Consider the following 17,214-nt stretch of genomic DNA (forward strand, 5'->3'; position numbering starts at 1 on the left):
CCTGGGCGCCAACCATGTCTTAAAAGCTTACCAGATGACTCACAGGCACCAATCTGAGAATCACTGATCTATAACCTACAGATGTTTTAGAGGCCATCGTTGGCAAATACCCATTTTCTTTCACCTCCTTTTCTTTGGTGGCTTTACTCTAGGACAGAATGGCAAAGCCGTGGTAAATGACAGTCATAACAATGAACAATGGACCCAGCCAAACCAAGTATGCTCCTGGGTAGGGAAAGAAAAAAAAAAAAAAACCAATAAACAAAAAACCAAAAAAAAAAAAAAAATCAGGATTCAATAAATATCAAAAGGAAAACACATTCTCTAAAGCTAAAACAGCCAGGTTCAGCACTGATGTATTTCCCACACATTGCTATATACACCCTTTTTTTGGTTTCCACCCTCCCCCAACCCACCACCAAGAGCAAATTTTCAAACAAATGACTACACACTGGCATGTGTGTCCCAAATGTCAGGAATGAATGCTCAGGAAATTCCTTCCAACATCTGTGAGTAATTTTGTACAACACACCATTGCTCCTATGCATTCACCTTAAAGAAGGATCAGAGTGGAAGAAGTATACATCCAAATGCAGTAATAGTTTTTCTCTCCTATTAAGTATGATCTGAAACCCACTAATTATTTCCAGAGGGAACGTCTCTCATCACACTTTATTCTAAGTACAATTTGGTTCTCAGGCAACCAGGACCTCGTGTACTGGCAGTAACATGAGGGGGGAAGTCTGTGATTAAAAGAACCCTCCTCAAATGGGAATTCCAAGCACAAAAAACAATTAGGTGCTTAGTGGGGATTTCACGTTCCAGTGTTGCTGTTCCTACCACCTTCCAATGAAATCGCAAGAACACTCAACACTTTCCCACAAACTACAGACAGGCGCTTTTAAAATCCCTAGGATCTTAAAACACACACACACACACACACACACACACACACACACACACACACACTTCATACATGTGTGAATACACATAACAAACCATGTTTGTGAAAAACAACTGGTACTATAATGCCCTTAGAACTGAAAATACCCAGGAAGAGATTTTATTCAACTCCATCTATAGGACATTAGTCAGAGGCAACCGACAGCTTTGTAAGTGCTCAACTCAAAGGTCTCTGTAAGCGAAACCTCGTCCTAGAAAACCACCACGGCTTCCTTTCCCTCCCCTACTCCCCAAATCCATCTCTTTGAGCTCTGCCAAATAACTGGCTCCAAATGTGTTTGTTCTGGTTCTTTCTTTGTTTTTCCCAAAAGGGAAAAATTAATGGTCAAATGGGTTTAATTTTTAAATCGGTACAAGTGCTGTAAACACACTGTACTGAGAGAAAAATGCAAATGGAACGCTCTTGAAAATGTTCACACATTAAACACACATCTCATGACCTGGGCCTCTCCTAAGGCGGGTTCTTCAACTCTACAGAGGTCAGAAGTTTAGTTTATTCAGCAAGAATAACTCTATTACCAGCTTGATCTCTTTCTTGTCACCACAGTAAACACCCAGGCATTCCACATCCTGGAAAATGGGAGGCAGTTCAAAGAGGGCTGGAGCTGCTGAGGGCGCCACTACGGTGCCTGAAAAGCTTCTAAAGCTATCAGTCCACTGGATGAATGGCGAGAAGCCATCCACAGGGATGCACAGGTCCCAGCAAACCAGAGCAGGGACATCAGACTCTGCGGATGGACTTTCAGAGAACAGCAAGAACTGGAGTGGCTTTATGTACATCACTACTGAGTAACACCGACGGTGAAAGCTCTTTCGGCACCTGCCCAGAATACCAGAATTCTTATCCACTCCTGTATTGCTATAGTTTTTAAACACACAGGATTTTTTTCCCTAAATAATCCCATCTTTTTTTAGAGGCCAAGGTTAAAAGTCAAAACCCAGCAGACTTTAGAGCAAAATGAAAAACAACTCAAGCTTTAGAGCTGTTCCAGAAAGTTTGTGGCTGCTCTGACAACATCTACCACCCAGGGAGGTCACACTGCAGGGACTTGGTCCTACCCTACACTGGAATAAATAAAATCATGACAAGTCATAAAATAATGAGTGGTAAGTCCTAACTAGGAAAGAGAAGACACCCTAGTCAATTACCCAAGTACAAGAAAATCTGACTTTCAAGTTGATGGAAATGAACCCTTCCTCTTTCCAACTCTTTGTGTTCCTGAAAATCAGTACCTACGCTAATTAACCTGATTAATGTCTTGATTCCTTTTCTACGCGTTTCCCACCAACATGCCAGTCCAAAGCCCTTAGCCACCACTTCTGCTCCGGGGAAAATCTTAGGGAAGGTGCCCTGTACGCAACCCAAACAGAGGCAGCGAGGAAGAAGTCTGCTCCCCACACGGGACCCCCTCGCACTGGATGGTATCTGTACAGGCAAGCAAGACGGGAGAATTTTAATTCCAGCTCCTCTTACAGCAATTCCTCCCAATGCGGTTGCACAGTACTGTTTTAAATGGCTTTCCAGTTAAAAGCACAAAGAGGAGGACCCCCCCAAGTCCCCCAAATTTCTCAAACCAAGAGTAAATTTTAACTATCAGTTCTATCTGAGCAAGTAAGAGAGCCTCTTGTATCTACTGCTTTCATGCCCTTTTTCTGGTACCTTCTTAAAAAATTAAATCTTTATTTTTCTTTACTGAAGCTATCTTCAAAGTTCTTTTTTAATCTAATTATGAAATCCATCCTACTAGAATATACTCAACGTTAACATGAAGGACTCAAAGATTTTTCTGAAAAGTCTTGTTTTTCTATCATGAAACAGCTTGGGCTGTTTCCTGCCTTCCGAGAATTATGCTTACACCTGTCACTTGATTGTCACTCTTCAGTTTTATTCTCTCCTTCCAGTCCCCAGTTTGTCCTGATTCTTAACTACTTGCTCTCAGTCACTTCTTTTGCTGCTATTACCCCTAATATTTCCCCTTCCCCATCCGCTCAGCCTCTTTTGCATATATTTTACTTTCTCGCCTTTGAGTTTCTGCCCTCTATTTTTCCCCTTGACACAGAGGAACCCAAACAATGATTTTGAGTCTCAGACCCTTCTTGTTACCCTCATCGCTGCCCTTAACTCCTCTCCCAGGACACTGACAATGATCATCTCCTTTATCCTTAACCAACCTAGCTCAGAGGGAAAAAACTTTCCCATGTTCTTCATTTTCCTCGGTGCCCCAGTGCACCCTGGGGCATGCCTTCTCCCACATATGTTCTACTCTGCTCAGTCCCCAATGGAGCAACGCAGCTCTCTCCTTGGTATTTAGTTTCTAATTCTCTGTTGGCCTCCATCAAGGACACTGGCCATCTGAAACAAGCTACATTTGATGATCACGTGCTATGAGATCTGGCCAAGCATGGTCTGGAACCACTGTTAGCACAGCATACACCTATCACTATTTCCAGTAGCAATGAAGGATTCAACCTGATCCATTTCTCTTGTACCCTGGTTCTCTTGTGACCTGTGGATGGCACTTGCCAGAGGGCCTGCTGAGTTTAGGGGCAGGGAAAGTGCTGTCTCCAGCCCTAGAAGAGAGGTGACTGGCTCAACTGGGGCTTAAGCCTTTGACCTTGGCTTCATTAGCTGTGAGTAACAACCAGCCACAACCACATCATGGGAATGGCCCTCGGCAGATACAAGAACCTGACTCAGTTCAGAAAGCAAATATAAGCCTTCACGATGCAAAAACAGCCTCATCAAGACAGATCAGTTGGCAAACCAAGAAGACAATGAACTTGAGATCGACCTCCCATGCTATTTACTATGATACTTCTTAGGGGAGAGGATCACCCTTCCCCCTGGTTCTCCCAGCCCTTCCATGTCAGCACTTAAAGCGGAGAACCACTTTGATGGACCCCAGACCGATCTCGAGTGTTTAAAAGCAGCCATGACCATAAAGATAAACATAGCTCTTATTTCCAGAAAAATCAAGAGAGTGTAAGAACCACTTTTCATTCCTCTCTGAACACCACCAAGCAAACTCCCCTTACAGGTAGACACACAGACAATCACGACGAAGAGGGCACGGGGAAATATATAAAAAGAAATTGTATTTACCTTCTTCTGTTTCATGCCACACGATCCCTTCCAAATTCACACTGGTCCCGGGTTCACAGGGCCCGAGACACTCTGGCTCTGTCACTACTCCAACTTCACACGTATTGACACCCAGGGAACGAGTCCGAACCAAAAGCTGTTCAACCGGTGCTGCAATATTGGATGAAGATGGGGAAAAGTAGGAGGGCAGAATCTGAGGCGTGAGACCGCTGGGAATCGGCGGCGGTGGCGCTGGCACTGTAAACAGGGGGTCAACCTGAAAGACAGACAGGCTTACTGCAGTGGTGCTGCATCTCGGAGCTCTTTTCCATGCAATCTGTTTACATCACTTGCAGAATAGACCACCATTCCAAATGCCATTGGCAATGATAATATGCTTTGTGTGTTTTACTGGTGCCAAAATACAAAGGAGAACAGAAATGAGAATTTTCATTTTTTTGTGACCAACGAGGTCAACATTGGAGCTCTAGCTGCCTGTGTTAGAGGCAGGTCATCGACGTCCTTCTCCAATAGAAGGAGACGTGAATGAAGTCTGCTTTGTAAAATCAAGCCTGTGGCTCACTCGTAATGAAATCTTATTTGCAAAAATTACAATGTTTTCCAAAGGAGAAACTCCAATAAATACCCACATATGCATCACTGGACATTTAAGCAAAGGAGATGGACTAAAATTGGCTTTCCAAGTACTTTATAAAACATAATGAATTAAATCACTACTAAAATATATTAACTTCCTCTGCCGAATATAGAAAATACATAAACTTGATTACACACACTGAAAACCAGAAGCTGGGTATTATTAGCATATATTAAGCATCAACTCCTAATTAAGTGTTCTAGCAGAATTCATATAAACAGAGAAAAAATTTGTGTGCTCAACAGAACGTGGGTTTCTCCAACGCACAAGCCCTTGAGTGGTTCAGTGAGTAAAGATCTCCGATGAGTCTGATGAGGAATCGGCAGCCCTCTCTGTGTCCAGGGAAAGAGAAAGGAGTCTCTACAAGGTCGTGCAGTGTACTAGCTCCTCTGCACCCTGACCCTGAGGAGAGCAGTAAAGAGGTCCTTCACCACAAAAAGTTTACGAGTCTGGCCATAATGAAACCGAAGGCTATGCGTGTACTGAACAGGCAGATCGCCAACCGAGCCATTCATGCATTTGGCCCATTTTAATAACTGTCATGACTGCTACAGAAGAGCTTTGGCCCTGCTGACAGGTTATCAAATGTGAAAGAGCCAAATGCAGAGCGTGTCTGCCGGGGATTTCAGATCACCTACGTCCTCAAGCTGCAAAGAGACATCACAACTTAGAAGAGGTGATACCTCGCATGTTTTATCAGTTGGGCGAACAAATTAGATGTGTAACAAGGACACAGAGAAAGGTGTCCTGGTAAAACACCATCTTAGTCTGTTCATGTATTCCCAGTTAACATTTCTAAGAAATCCACATTTGGCTACAGACATAATATTATATAGTCTTTGTTCTTTAAAAAAAAACCACACACACACACACACATACAAAAAGAGTGTATTTCAAGATAAGTCATATGAGGAAGTGTGCTCCTAGTTAAACAGCTGAAGCAGTCATCTGTGTGGGCGCCTTGTTCATATGACTGTAGGAACTATTTCTACAGTTTGCGTTTCACAAAAATGATAAACTGACGTTCACTTGCCTGAGTGATCCAAGATGCAATCGAACAGCCCTTCAGCCAACTGCACGTTAAAGAAACTTAATTTCCTGCTCTCAAAGCTGCCATAAAACTTCTTTTGCTCCATGCTTTTTATTGTTCTTCATTCGTGATCACAGAGCCCAAGAAAGAAAAGCATTTAACAGCCCCAAACCCCAGATCTGGTGATTTATGCTTTCGTGTAAATGCAGCTTAATGTGGATCAAAGTTCGCACTGATAGTTCCTATTTTAAAACTGAGCTGACAAATGAAGAAAAGGGGTTCTGAGGAAGAAAATTTAAGGAGTGGGAGGATCCAATACAACCTTGTAGTCTTAATTACAACCAAAAGATTGTATGAGATTGAAATCACTTAAAAATTTAAAAAAGAATTTTTAAAAAGACAGAGGAAAATTATAAACCAGCTACTGCACTTTTTTTTTGCATGTTTCCCAACAACCTCTTAATCTGCACGGTTAGTTGTAGATTGACTGTAATTTGGTGCTACACATATAAACTGAAAAGACAAAATAGAACAGTATCCTGAAAACATTCTTTATATCCTTGATCAACAGCCTACATTCATTCTAAGAGAACAAGTAAAACTTCAGTTAGAGAAATAAGAAAATGGAATAAAATAAAAGAGGTAAGGAGTCTTAGTATCAACTCTAATGTTGCATATCAGGACACCCTGGAGCAACAGGTACAACAGAATTTACAGGGACAGGGCGCGCCAACACCAGTAGCCCTGCCTCCCACACTAAGTAAGCTTGTGACTTGGGAGAATCATTTAACCTCTCTGAGGCCCATGTTCCTCAAGTGGAAAATGTATTCTTTGGCCTGCTAATAGTGATCACGAATCCTATCACAACAGAATTTCTAGACTAAATCCCTATTTCAGTATAACTCTGCTTATGAATCTGTTTGCACGGAGATACACACTCGCATACTATTTGGGATATATATGTAATTTCAAAGATGAAGCTTCTAGGTGGCTTGATGGGAAAGACCATGGTATCTTGAGCCAACAGTGAGTTAACTGTGTTTATTTCCATTAACATAATCCAAATGCATTGAAAAGAGTCCAGTTGATGACATTTATAGATAGGACCTTGGAGCCCTGTCCACACGTGTTTTAAAATGAGAAAGCTAAGGTTCAAAGAAGTTGGACAATAAATATGAACTTAATCACAAACAGTCCCCCCATGTGATAATGGTCTGAAACTCTTAAACTTGATAGGAAGACTTGATAGGTAATAGAGTTTTAAAGGGTCCACTCTCTGAGTTTTACAAGTGAATTTCTCTTAGTTTTTCCACTGCATTCACTTCCTCAGTGTGGCTCAAAACTCATATTCCCGTAGGTACCAGATCATCATCATTATCATCATCATCATTACAACCAGTGAGAAGAGAAAAGGGAACTTTTCTCCCTTGGGATTTCAGGATTTGGAGTGAAGAACAAAGACCACCCACGTGGTCTACTGGGGGGTTTCCTGGTCCCCAGAGATCAACACCCAGAGAGGGGAAGGGATTTACAGCCACTCCCAGAGGTGTTTTATTTAGCAGGTATGCTACTTTTAAACACATTCTCATCTTTTTGCCAACACAAAAGATTAGGGGAAAGCCTAAATTTCCATTCTCTGTTAACATAATAATTGGATAACATGCTATGCTGGGCCCACATTCCTTAACAGCCTCAACTCACAGGGCTGAGTCTCCTCCACCTCCCACCCCTCCAGGGACCTGGCCGGGCACAGGCAGCTGAGTTGGCATTTCCAGCTTTTCTGAGACAACCACAGGACGTTTTAGCTAGAAGGTCATTTAGTCCAGCTAACTCATTCTAGAGAAAACTGTGGCCCATGTTTGTGTGAGGGCGATAAGCTATCTCTACTGGCAGCCCAGGTGAGCATAAAACAGTAGCATCCTCCAAGCAGGAACCTGACAGAAGGGGTTCAACACACACTAGGAGACAAAAGAGGGGTAAAAGGGAAATCATTTGGAATGTAGCCATTGCTTCCTGCCAGTGAATGCCCCCAGCGGGAGAAGTTCCCTGCAAAAAATGTTTTGGTTCTCTTGTGTATTTCATGGTGTCCAACTCATAGTCACAGGCACCACATGTCACCCAGGATTTGAAAAGAACTTCGCTACTTACTTTTGCCTTATACAAAAGGGCAACTCCACTGCATCCCGACTGCTCAGGTCACTCACTGATCATACACTGAAATGTAATATTTCGTCAACTAGTGAGGCTCCTTAAGACAGAAAGCAGCAACGGTTTCAAGAAGGGAGTCTGGTGAGGAGGCAGCCTACACCTGGACTCGGTGGTGTTGGACCTCGGGTTGTGCTGGGTTCAGATCCTGGCCCTGCTTGTGCAAGACCCTGAGCAAATGACCTGGCTACTTTAAGGCTCCGTGTCTGGATCAAAGAAATGAGAGTAAGAATAACAATCACCCCGCACAGGGTCCCAGTGAAGACTCAAGGAGATAATTCAAGTCAAGCGAAAGCTTGGCATAGTGCTGAGTTCAGTCAACACTGGCTTTAAAAAAGAAGAAAAAAAAATCCCTGGTCTGATATTACAGTTCTCTAACCCTGCACACAACCTTACAAAGATCCTTTTTATATCCTACTATGTTTAACATAAATCTATAATCCTCTCCAAATGCATGGTTAAGTGCGGTTAAAGTGTGTTAAAAGTCTAAGAAAAAGGGCTTAACCCTGAGAAGCTCAGCCTGGGGAAATACTGCTCCTTTCCTACTCTGGCAGCTGGCAGCCGTCCACCAGTTCAATCCATCCTGTTTGATCACAGGGCCCGATGAGTCCTCCACTTCTACAGAGTCTCCTTCCACTAAGCTCTACTTGTACCTCTTTTTCGTGCACCGCTCTCCCAAGTCTCCTTTTATTCACCTAAACTTGATCACCCATGCCCGATAAATAATCACTGCACACCTGCACAGTGCAGGCTTCTAGCAAAACAAGGGAGTGGGCAAGACTGCAGCAGCAATCATATCATTACACAAATCCAGCAAAATCACAAGTGTCACCACAGAACCTCGTCCAAGGGGCTGGCCCTGGTGGCCTGAGTGCAAAAAAACAGCATGTAGTGGAAGACAGTGCGGTGTGGCGATCAGCCTCTGCAGTTGGAATTCAGCTCTACTTTCAGCAACATAACTGAGGCAAATTGCTTGCTCTCTCTCTGGGACTCAGTGGCTTCATCTGTAACATGGAAACAACACCTCACTGCTATTGTGACTACCACCTGACATCATTGAAACGTTAGCCCAGGACCTAGTACGAAGTATAAATAAAAGCTACTGCCATGGTCAACAGTATTATCATTATTACAAATATGCCAAAGACCTGAACTGAAAAGAAATCAGTAGATGGTTTGGCCCTTTAAAGCCAAATGCTAAGATTTGATACATTCAAAGGCAATTCCAGGGAGGCGATTATAAATACTTTTCTGGAGGGAAGGACCCTAAAACAGTTAATAATCAGATATTCCCTTTAAAAAAAAGTGGGCAGGGAATTATTAGTCAAATATTACTATTAGCTGGAATAAAAGATTAGAAGAGAGAACTGGCTGGTTGTGGCAATGGTTCCTTTGTCGAAGCTCTTTTCTGTTATCTTAACGGGACACTGATGTAACCTACTATAGCCCTTAAGAGGAAAGCAGCCGTCTCCAGTGGGGAAGGAAAAAAAAAAAAAGACCCATAAGTCTAACAGCTGGTGGTGGCAGCCTGTCAAACTGAGGAAAGTTAATGTCAAGAACAGACGCGCGGCAGTCTCTCACTGTTATTTTTGCGTGATTATTCCCAGGTGTTGGTGCACACTGAGCAGTAGCCTGGCTATTTATCACTTGAGAGAGCCTAAGAGCATGGGAGTGGGGGAGCAGTGAGGGGAGAGGAAGGCGGGGAAGAAAAGGTTATTTACACAGATAGCGGCACTGTGTGTGTGTAATCAGAGGACTTGGGGGAAGAAATCAGCAAAGATTCTGGCAATATTTTCTGTTCATCTCATTTCAAGAGCCTCCCAAGTGCTGATGAGCAAGGAAGGCTCCCAAGCTGGAGTGTTGGTGGCAAGGGCTTTGCATCGCTGAAGCACTGACTGTGTCAGCCGGGACGGTCTTGTGTACCTGAAACTGACAAGTGAGGAGGGGTCGCCAGGGCGGGGCTGGGGGTGCTCCGGCGGACACTCCCCCTCCATTAAGACCCAACAAAGGGGCAGTCAGGTGGCCTTGCTGTGGGGACGGCTAGTCCTGCCAGGCAGAGGGGAAGCTCAGGACCAGGAGATAGGCAGGTCTCAATGAAAAATTCCCTCCCATACCCCGGGGGCAAGTCTGAACCCTGACTGGGGAGCCTGCCCGATTTCTTCCATCTTGTTGCCACAAATCTCCATGCTCGTCTCGCTCATAACCCCTCAATCCTGAGATTCTTGGGTTGCCAACAACCAGAGTGGGAATGGTGTTTTATTTTGCTCAGAGTCAGTATTCTTAACATTCTATGAGCACGCTGGGACACGATTACTTAATGCTCACGTTTTCTCCAGATCCTGGTATTTGGCTGTTTTATGAGATTGCCCACAGTCACCTCTTTAATTTGAAAAGCATTAGACAGAGACTGCACTTTGTGTAGGGTAAATCACAGCTCTTTAAAGGTGACCACTGCCACAGTCTGTCACTTTGCATTTTAACCACTCTTTCTGCCTGACATCACCGCATCATTAGCAAAGCAAGGTAAGCTTAAAAAACGGTTTCCTCAAGCACTGATCCTTTCTCCAAAATGATCACCAAGGGTGAATTTTCCATCCCTGAAGGACAAACCTGGAACAACTGTATTTCAGTCATTCCGAATTCTGTCTTGACTACATGCAGGGGAGACTTCTCCTTTTAGAACCATTATCAAGGTAATGCATGCTTACAGCTCGCTGCCAAACAGGGCAAGCTCTTACTAGGGCCTACTGTGCACCAGGCCCCATATGTTTTCTATCTCCTTTCACACTCCTCACATCCCCATTTTACAGAAGCAGAAACTGAAGATCTCAAAGGATGGGCAACTGACCCAAAGAATTTCAAGGCCAAACCTCTCTGACTTCAAAGTCCCTGGGCCTTCTTGTGAAAACAGTAACAGCAGCAGCTAGCTTAACACATGTAACGTGGGAGGGGTTACACTGTGCATTCTCTTCTTCAATACTTTACAAATCAGGAACAGGAAACGGGAAAGGTCACATAAGGTCATTGGCTGAGCCAGAATTTGAACCTACAGTGATCAAACAGCAAAAGAAACTCTTCTAAATGTAAAACACGACACATGATTCAGACACCTTCCTCCCCAGGTAACTTCTGCCCTTTTCTGTATGTGAGAAGCCGCACACCTGAATCACCTTTCACGGCACAGTTCAGAATGATGCACTTCGGTGCGCCCAAGCAAACACTGCAATCCCTCCAGAAACCTCCACTGAACACTTCGCTGAAACCAAAGCTCAGGTTTTTTTTGTTGTTGTTACTGTTTTAAATCATCCGATTCCAAAAGCAACAACTAGGTACAGTGACTAGGAATCATACCCTTATTTCCATTTTCTCATTCCCAGGTGTGAAGACCAGAGACTGCTGGAAATAAAAAGCCAAAGGTTGAGCTGCTCAAGTGTTTTTAGAGGCTGAGCCACTGAACAGGTGGGGATCAGCCTGGGGATGGACCAGGTCTCTGGTCCCAAGAGAGCTGTTTCCCTTTCTAGGCAGGACTCCAGCCACGCTGGAATCGCAGGATGCCAACCTGGGGCCTCTGTGGCACTACTCAGGGGTGGCAGCCAAGAGAAGGTCACTGACTGTTAGTATATCCCTCCAGAAGTGGCCCCACGTGCAGGCCACAAGGCCGAGTCACTCAAGGGCCAGCCATAGGTGTAAAATATATTTTAAACAACAATGATGTTTTTTAACTCCATTCTTTATTCATGACAATTCTTCAAAGCAAAAGAGAAGGTCCTGAGTATGGAAAGAGAGTATAATTAAACTACTCAAGACTCAATGTCTTAATAAGTTTCTTTTGTTACTGTTTTGAAGCCAAACCAAATTCTCCCCTAGGAGGCCCTCCTGTAGCTGGGCAGAGTTCCACAGGACAGTGAGGAGGTGGAGGGGACACAGGGACTCAGCCTTGGGCACTTCCCACCAGACCACATCAGCTGTCACACACTCAGCCTCATGTGTGTTCTTTGAGGGGGAAAAAAATACTGTCCAATGGCTGAGCCACAGATTCTCCATCTGTTCTGGAAATGCCACTGACATCATCCATTGCTCAGAGAGCTGCGCCTGCTTTAAACAGCAGGTGATGATCAGTGTTGTCCTCTTACTCGTAAGGGTTCTCTGATTTCCTCTCATCCTGCCTATTTCCAAAAACACTTAAAACACAAAAAGAAGCCACAAAGAAAGGAGGCAGTGGTGAAGGTACTTTAAAAAAGTCTATCTTCTTGGATAATTCCTTTTCACGAATCCCTTTATACACTCAGTGTCGAAGTTCCACACAATTTCCATTTCTTTCAATTAGATCTGGTCCCCAATCCTGAAGGGTCAAACCAAAAAAAAAAAAAGAAGAAGAAGAAGAAGTCCAGTAAAACTGGATTTTTAACTCTGGTTTGTGCTTCACATGGATAAATGAACATCAATTTCAAAACTCTGACTCGAGGGTAGATACTGGCCGCCAATGCACTGCCTGTCTTTGCATGATCTCAATTTCTCCTCGACATTAGGTTGAAGTTAGGGAAAGGCTGCAGCCTCTCACCCTCACCCCTCTCTGGCCACAGACATGAGTCAAAGAAAGGAGAAAGGAAGGGAAAAGAAGGGAAGAAAAGCCTGTTTGGGGGGGAAATTACCTTATTCCTAATCCTCTCAACTAACAGCACTCCTTTTCTTTAGAGTAGGGGAGTCTCACCCACAGCCACCTAAAAGGAATATTTTCAACTAATATTTTAGACATTTGAGTTATAAACACAATACATACTGGTCGTGACAAATTCAATAATGAGGAAGTGCCTGATGGGAATAGACGGTGCCTTGGAAGGGGCCAAAGCCTTCCTTTCGGCAGCACGGTGGGCCAGGCACAGGAGGGGAAGTTTTGGCTTCCTTCCTCTCCCCGCAAAACCTAAAGGATGCTCACGTAAATTGTCTAAGGCTCCGTATGAATATCTTATCCCTCATTTCCATACCTCCCAACCACTGATTCAAAATAGCTGACACTCTCTTAATGAAAGCTTTGAAATTTTAATTTCGTAACCATTCAAACAAGTCAGGAAAGCTCTCCCTAGTTCATCGCAGAGATGGAAGGTTACAGAGCAAGAAAAAATTACAAAGCTTCTCCCAGCCTTCTCCATACCCGTTTTCAAGGACCCCTTGAAGACACTCACATTCACTCTTATTTCAGCTCGACTGAAAGGCAAGAGTTTCCTCATCCGACTTTGTAAACTGGGGAAACTGAAGTCTTCAGAGGTTAAGTTATGTCTCAGGGTCAGGAGCAAAACAAGAGGCCATAGACTCTCCCAGCGTGGGCGGCCCTGTCCTCTATCAAGCCCTGTACCGTAACTCAAAAGTTTCCCCACAAAAAAGCTGCTCCCAGGCCCAGATTTCCATCCTCCCTCCTGAGAACAGAGCAGCCTTTAAAAGCCAAAAGGTCATTCTCCACGGAGATCTTCTCTTCTAACAGTGTCTTATGCATCCTTCCAGAAAAGTAACCCATATAAAAACATGCAGGGGGCGAGGGACCACCGTTCACTTTACAGCCCCTGTGCTGCATGAATTTTCTCACGAACATGTCCTACTTCCATGGTTGTTTTAAAAACTGATTTTTAATAAAAAGATGCCAAGCCATTCCACTTGAGAAGAAAAGAAAACATGCTAATGCAGAAGGGAGAAGGCACAAGATCAGGACTATTCCTTCAACCCCTCATGCAGAAGTCCTGAAATGGACAAACCAAGGTCGTCTTAGGACCTAGTTTGTGTGACAGGGAGATGGTGTATTGACCCCATGCTCCCCTCTTTATCAGGACTACTGATTAAAGCCACCTCACCATCAGGGAAGTCGTTCCCTCATCTAAAAAGTTTTTGCCAGGTTCCACAATGTGCTGAGCATTGCTCCAGGTGCCCTGAGGGCCCCGAGGCTGCAGGAGAGACTAGCAGTGGCCGCAGAGCAGTCAGTGTGTGTGGTCAAGGCGCGGGTGGGCAGTCAGGCCCAGGGCTCTGTGGGACCACCAACAGGTGGGATGGGGAGTATGCAAGACACATCTGAAGGAACTGCAGGGCTGAGCCTGGGGAAGGGCAGGAGGCGCAAGCAGAGTCAAGCCATTCTGGACCAGTCAGTTAAGGGGCTGGAGGCTTAGGGGGTCAGGAAGAAGATGGAACGTTAAGGCTGGAGAAACAGACAGCTCAGGAAGAGTCCAGGTCAGGCAAAGAATCTGGGGGATTACTGCCAAGGTAGAAGACAGTGCTGAGGAGAGGCACCGGAGGATTGACAGTTCATTTGGTAAAAAGCACACAGGGAGCGTGGGGAGAAGAGACACGCGGGGGCTGAAATTGGGGGAGGAAAGGTGGGCAGTTAGAAAGCCCCTAGAGCTGTCCATGGGAGAGGTAGCAGCTGCGGTGCGGGTGGAGGAGAGGCTGTGCTCAGCAAGGCGGGGGAAGCGGGGAGACTCAAAGACCAGCCCCAGGTGTCTGTTTTAGTCGGTATGGGCATCAGTCCCTGGCAGGGGGAGGATAGGCAGAGGACGGTGGGGCCACATCCAGCACACAGATGGACAGAACTGTTTGGAGCTCAAAAGAATTATCTAGACTAGAGAGGAGTCACTGGCAGAGAGAAAGTGGTGAAGCCAGCAGAGAGGACAGGATGGCTCAGGGAAAAAGTGAAAAATACAGAGAAGGGGCAGAACCCTTCACCCAACGCTGATGGGGCAGAAAGAGAGGAGGAACGGCTGCTGAGGTCACAGCAAACCAGGAGAGAGGTGAGTGACCGAAATCAAAGGGGACGGGCTCTAAGGTCACAGTCGTCTGGGAGGCCTGGTGGCCAACACCACAGAGAATTCAAGAGGAGACAGTGCCCACCCTTGGGGAGCTGGCTCGGGGCCCCTCTCTCCCCTCTACCTACCAGGAGACCATGACTGCTAGCTTTTTAAGGGCTAGCCCTTAATTTCACCCTAACAGCGGCTGGTAGCCCCCTAATGTGGCCCAAACTCCTCCCCAGAACTTTCTTTTTCAAACCAGGTGAAGAAATAATGACCCAACACCATGGCAGCAGCCACCTCTTTTCCATTCGATGACTTGATCCGTGATACCCAGACTCCACCCCCAAATGCCAGCTCCTGCAATGCATGTGTCACCAGCAGCCAGAGAAGATAATGAGAATTTCACTTCAGGAGGCTGTATCACAAAACCAGCGGGCATCCTGAATATGCTTTTTCAGATGCCCCCACCTCATCCTGCCCTTCCCAGAGTGATGTCCCGAAGGGTCCAAGGCACATCCCCTTGAGAATCACTGATGGACCCTGAACAGGGATAAACTCACTCTCTTCCTCTTCCATCTTCCTTCTCAAGTACCTTCAAAGCATATCGCCTGTTCCCTGTGTTCCTGCTCCCGCCTGCAAATCCCAACTCCCCCAATGCAAACACCTTCCCTTCCCAGTCTCCAAGCAGTGGGCCTTTACAGAGGGAGATTATCAGAAGCAGTCTACCTTGCTTGGGACGTCTTCAGTCCACAGTCTAATTCAAGGGTCAGCAAACAAAGGCCAGTGGGCCAAATCCCGCCTGCTGCCAATTTTTTTGTACAGTCCACAAGCTAAGAATGTCTTTCACAAATGAAATTTGTAATCAATTTAATGACAGCAACCATTAAGTTTGAGTCCATATTAAGTGAAATAATACCACCACTCACCCCTAAAAAGAGAATTCCATTCTTCTCATTCGCAGACCTGTATTACCAACAAATTGGACTCAATTACTATTATTTGATTTTAATTTTCATCGATTAAAGAAAAATCTGTAGAGACTTTTCTCTCCCTCATCATATAAGTACCTACATATTATGTAAGATTTAGCATTTGGACCCAGAAAGTTAAAATATTTACTATGGGTCCTTTACAGAAAAAGTGTGTGCTGGCCCCTGGTCGGGTTAATGGGAGATGCCTGTACTGCCAATAGCTCACTAAGGTTCCCCGGTTGACTCTAATGTATGTTACGGGGTGGGGGAGGGGTTGGAAGAGAGCAGGAAAAAAGAAGGGAGAAGCACAGGCATGAGAAGAAGCCAGCACATAGATCCATTTCTGAATGAGGAAAAAAGAAGAAAAATTTAATGTACTACTACTCTGAACTCTCCCAATAAAACTCAGAGGAGTCATAATCCAGAAAAGAGACACAAGAGGTATACACTTCAATTCAAACTTGAGTAGTCATAACTTTAAAACTCAATAAATATTTATTGAGCATCTCTTTACTACGACAGCTTGGCCACTAATATAATGATAACCGAGACACCCAAGATCCCTGCCTGCACAGAACTTACACACAAGTGAAGTTTTTTGAAATAACAACATTGTTGATCAATTATACCTCTCAATCCCTATAAGAACAGAGAAACTGTAAGTATCCTATGTAATTACAATATGGTTTCGGTAACATCTTAAATCTTGAAAACCAAGATGTTTTATCTTAACTTCCTCTGACGTGAATGAATGAGATGAAATTATTGCTCTCAAACACATTTGGCTGGGAACTAGGAATGAATCAAGCGATCATCCATCCCAGAAGCTACTTCCCACAGAGTATCAGGACAGACAGGTCAAGGTCTCATGCCAAGCATCACACTAACCCTTCTGAACCAAATAAGATCATGTCATTAATAAAGTCTCTGTGTTTGACTCTTAGATCATTTACTTCCCAGCTGAATCGTCTTACAATTTCACTTAGCTCTGCTAAGCCTCAGTTTCCTCATCTATAAATTGGGGATCTTAGTATATAATACTACTGACTTGCATTTAGTGTGAGAGACACGTGAAATGAGATCACCCAAAGTCCTTACTGTCCCCCTCCCGTATTAAGTGCTCAGACAACGCGAGCGGTCCCTGTCATCCCCGCATACACAGTTTTCACCACCCTCAACAGCAGTGTTTTCAGGACTTGTTCCATGTGTCACGTAGCTAAACCGATACCTTCAAAACCCTCTCTGGAAACCGGAGGATAGTTTTTCAAATGAAATGAAAAATGAAAAACTTCAAAATGTCTGGAGATGAATCTATAATTGAACACTGTGAGTTATTTAGAATCAGGTATATGATCTGATATTATTTGGGAGGCACAATGATTCTTTCTCTTCCAGAGACTGGTGTTCTGGGAGGAATCCTAAACCTCAGAGTGAAAGCAGGATCTTCTAAAATGGCATTAAGAAGGCTGGCCTTAGCTATTCCGTAGGGGTACTTCAAGAATCAAAGTAAACTCTGTGAAAGGTCTCAAAAGAAA

At 44.5% G+C, this 17,214-nt stretch overlaps 1 protein-coding gene across 5 annotated transcripts in view; it reads right to left on the minus strand.

Moving 5' to 3' along the window:
- The window catches only part of ZNF608 (zinc finger protein 608), a 101,091-nt gene that overhangs the window by 52,765 nt on the left and 31,112 nt on the right, over positions 1-17,214 (minus strand). For 4 of the 5 annotated variants that reach the window (XM_074360583.1, XM_074360586.1, XM_010971544.3 and 1 more), the window contains one exon: positions 4,067-4,322. The exons of the other annotated variant lie outside the window; for it this stretch is intronic. In XM_074360583.1, coding sequence (XP_074216684.1) covers positions 4,067-4,322 — 256 coding nt within the window. The remainder of the gene's footprint in view (positions 1-4,066; positions 4,323-17,214) is intronic. 5 annotated transcript variants of the gene reach the window in all.

This window comes from Camelus bactrianus, chromosome 3 (genome assembly GCF_048773025.1).
Source record: "Camelus bactrianus isolate YW-2024 breed Bactrian camel chromosome 3, ASM4877302v1, whole genome shotgun sequence".
Lineage (NCBI taxonomy): Eukaryota > Metazoa > Chordata > Mammalia > Artiodactyla > Camelidae > Camelus > Camelus bactrianus.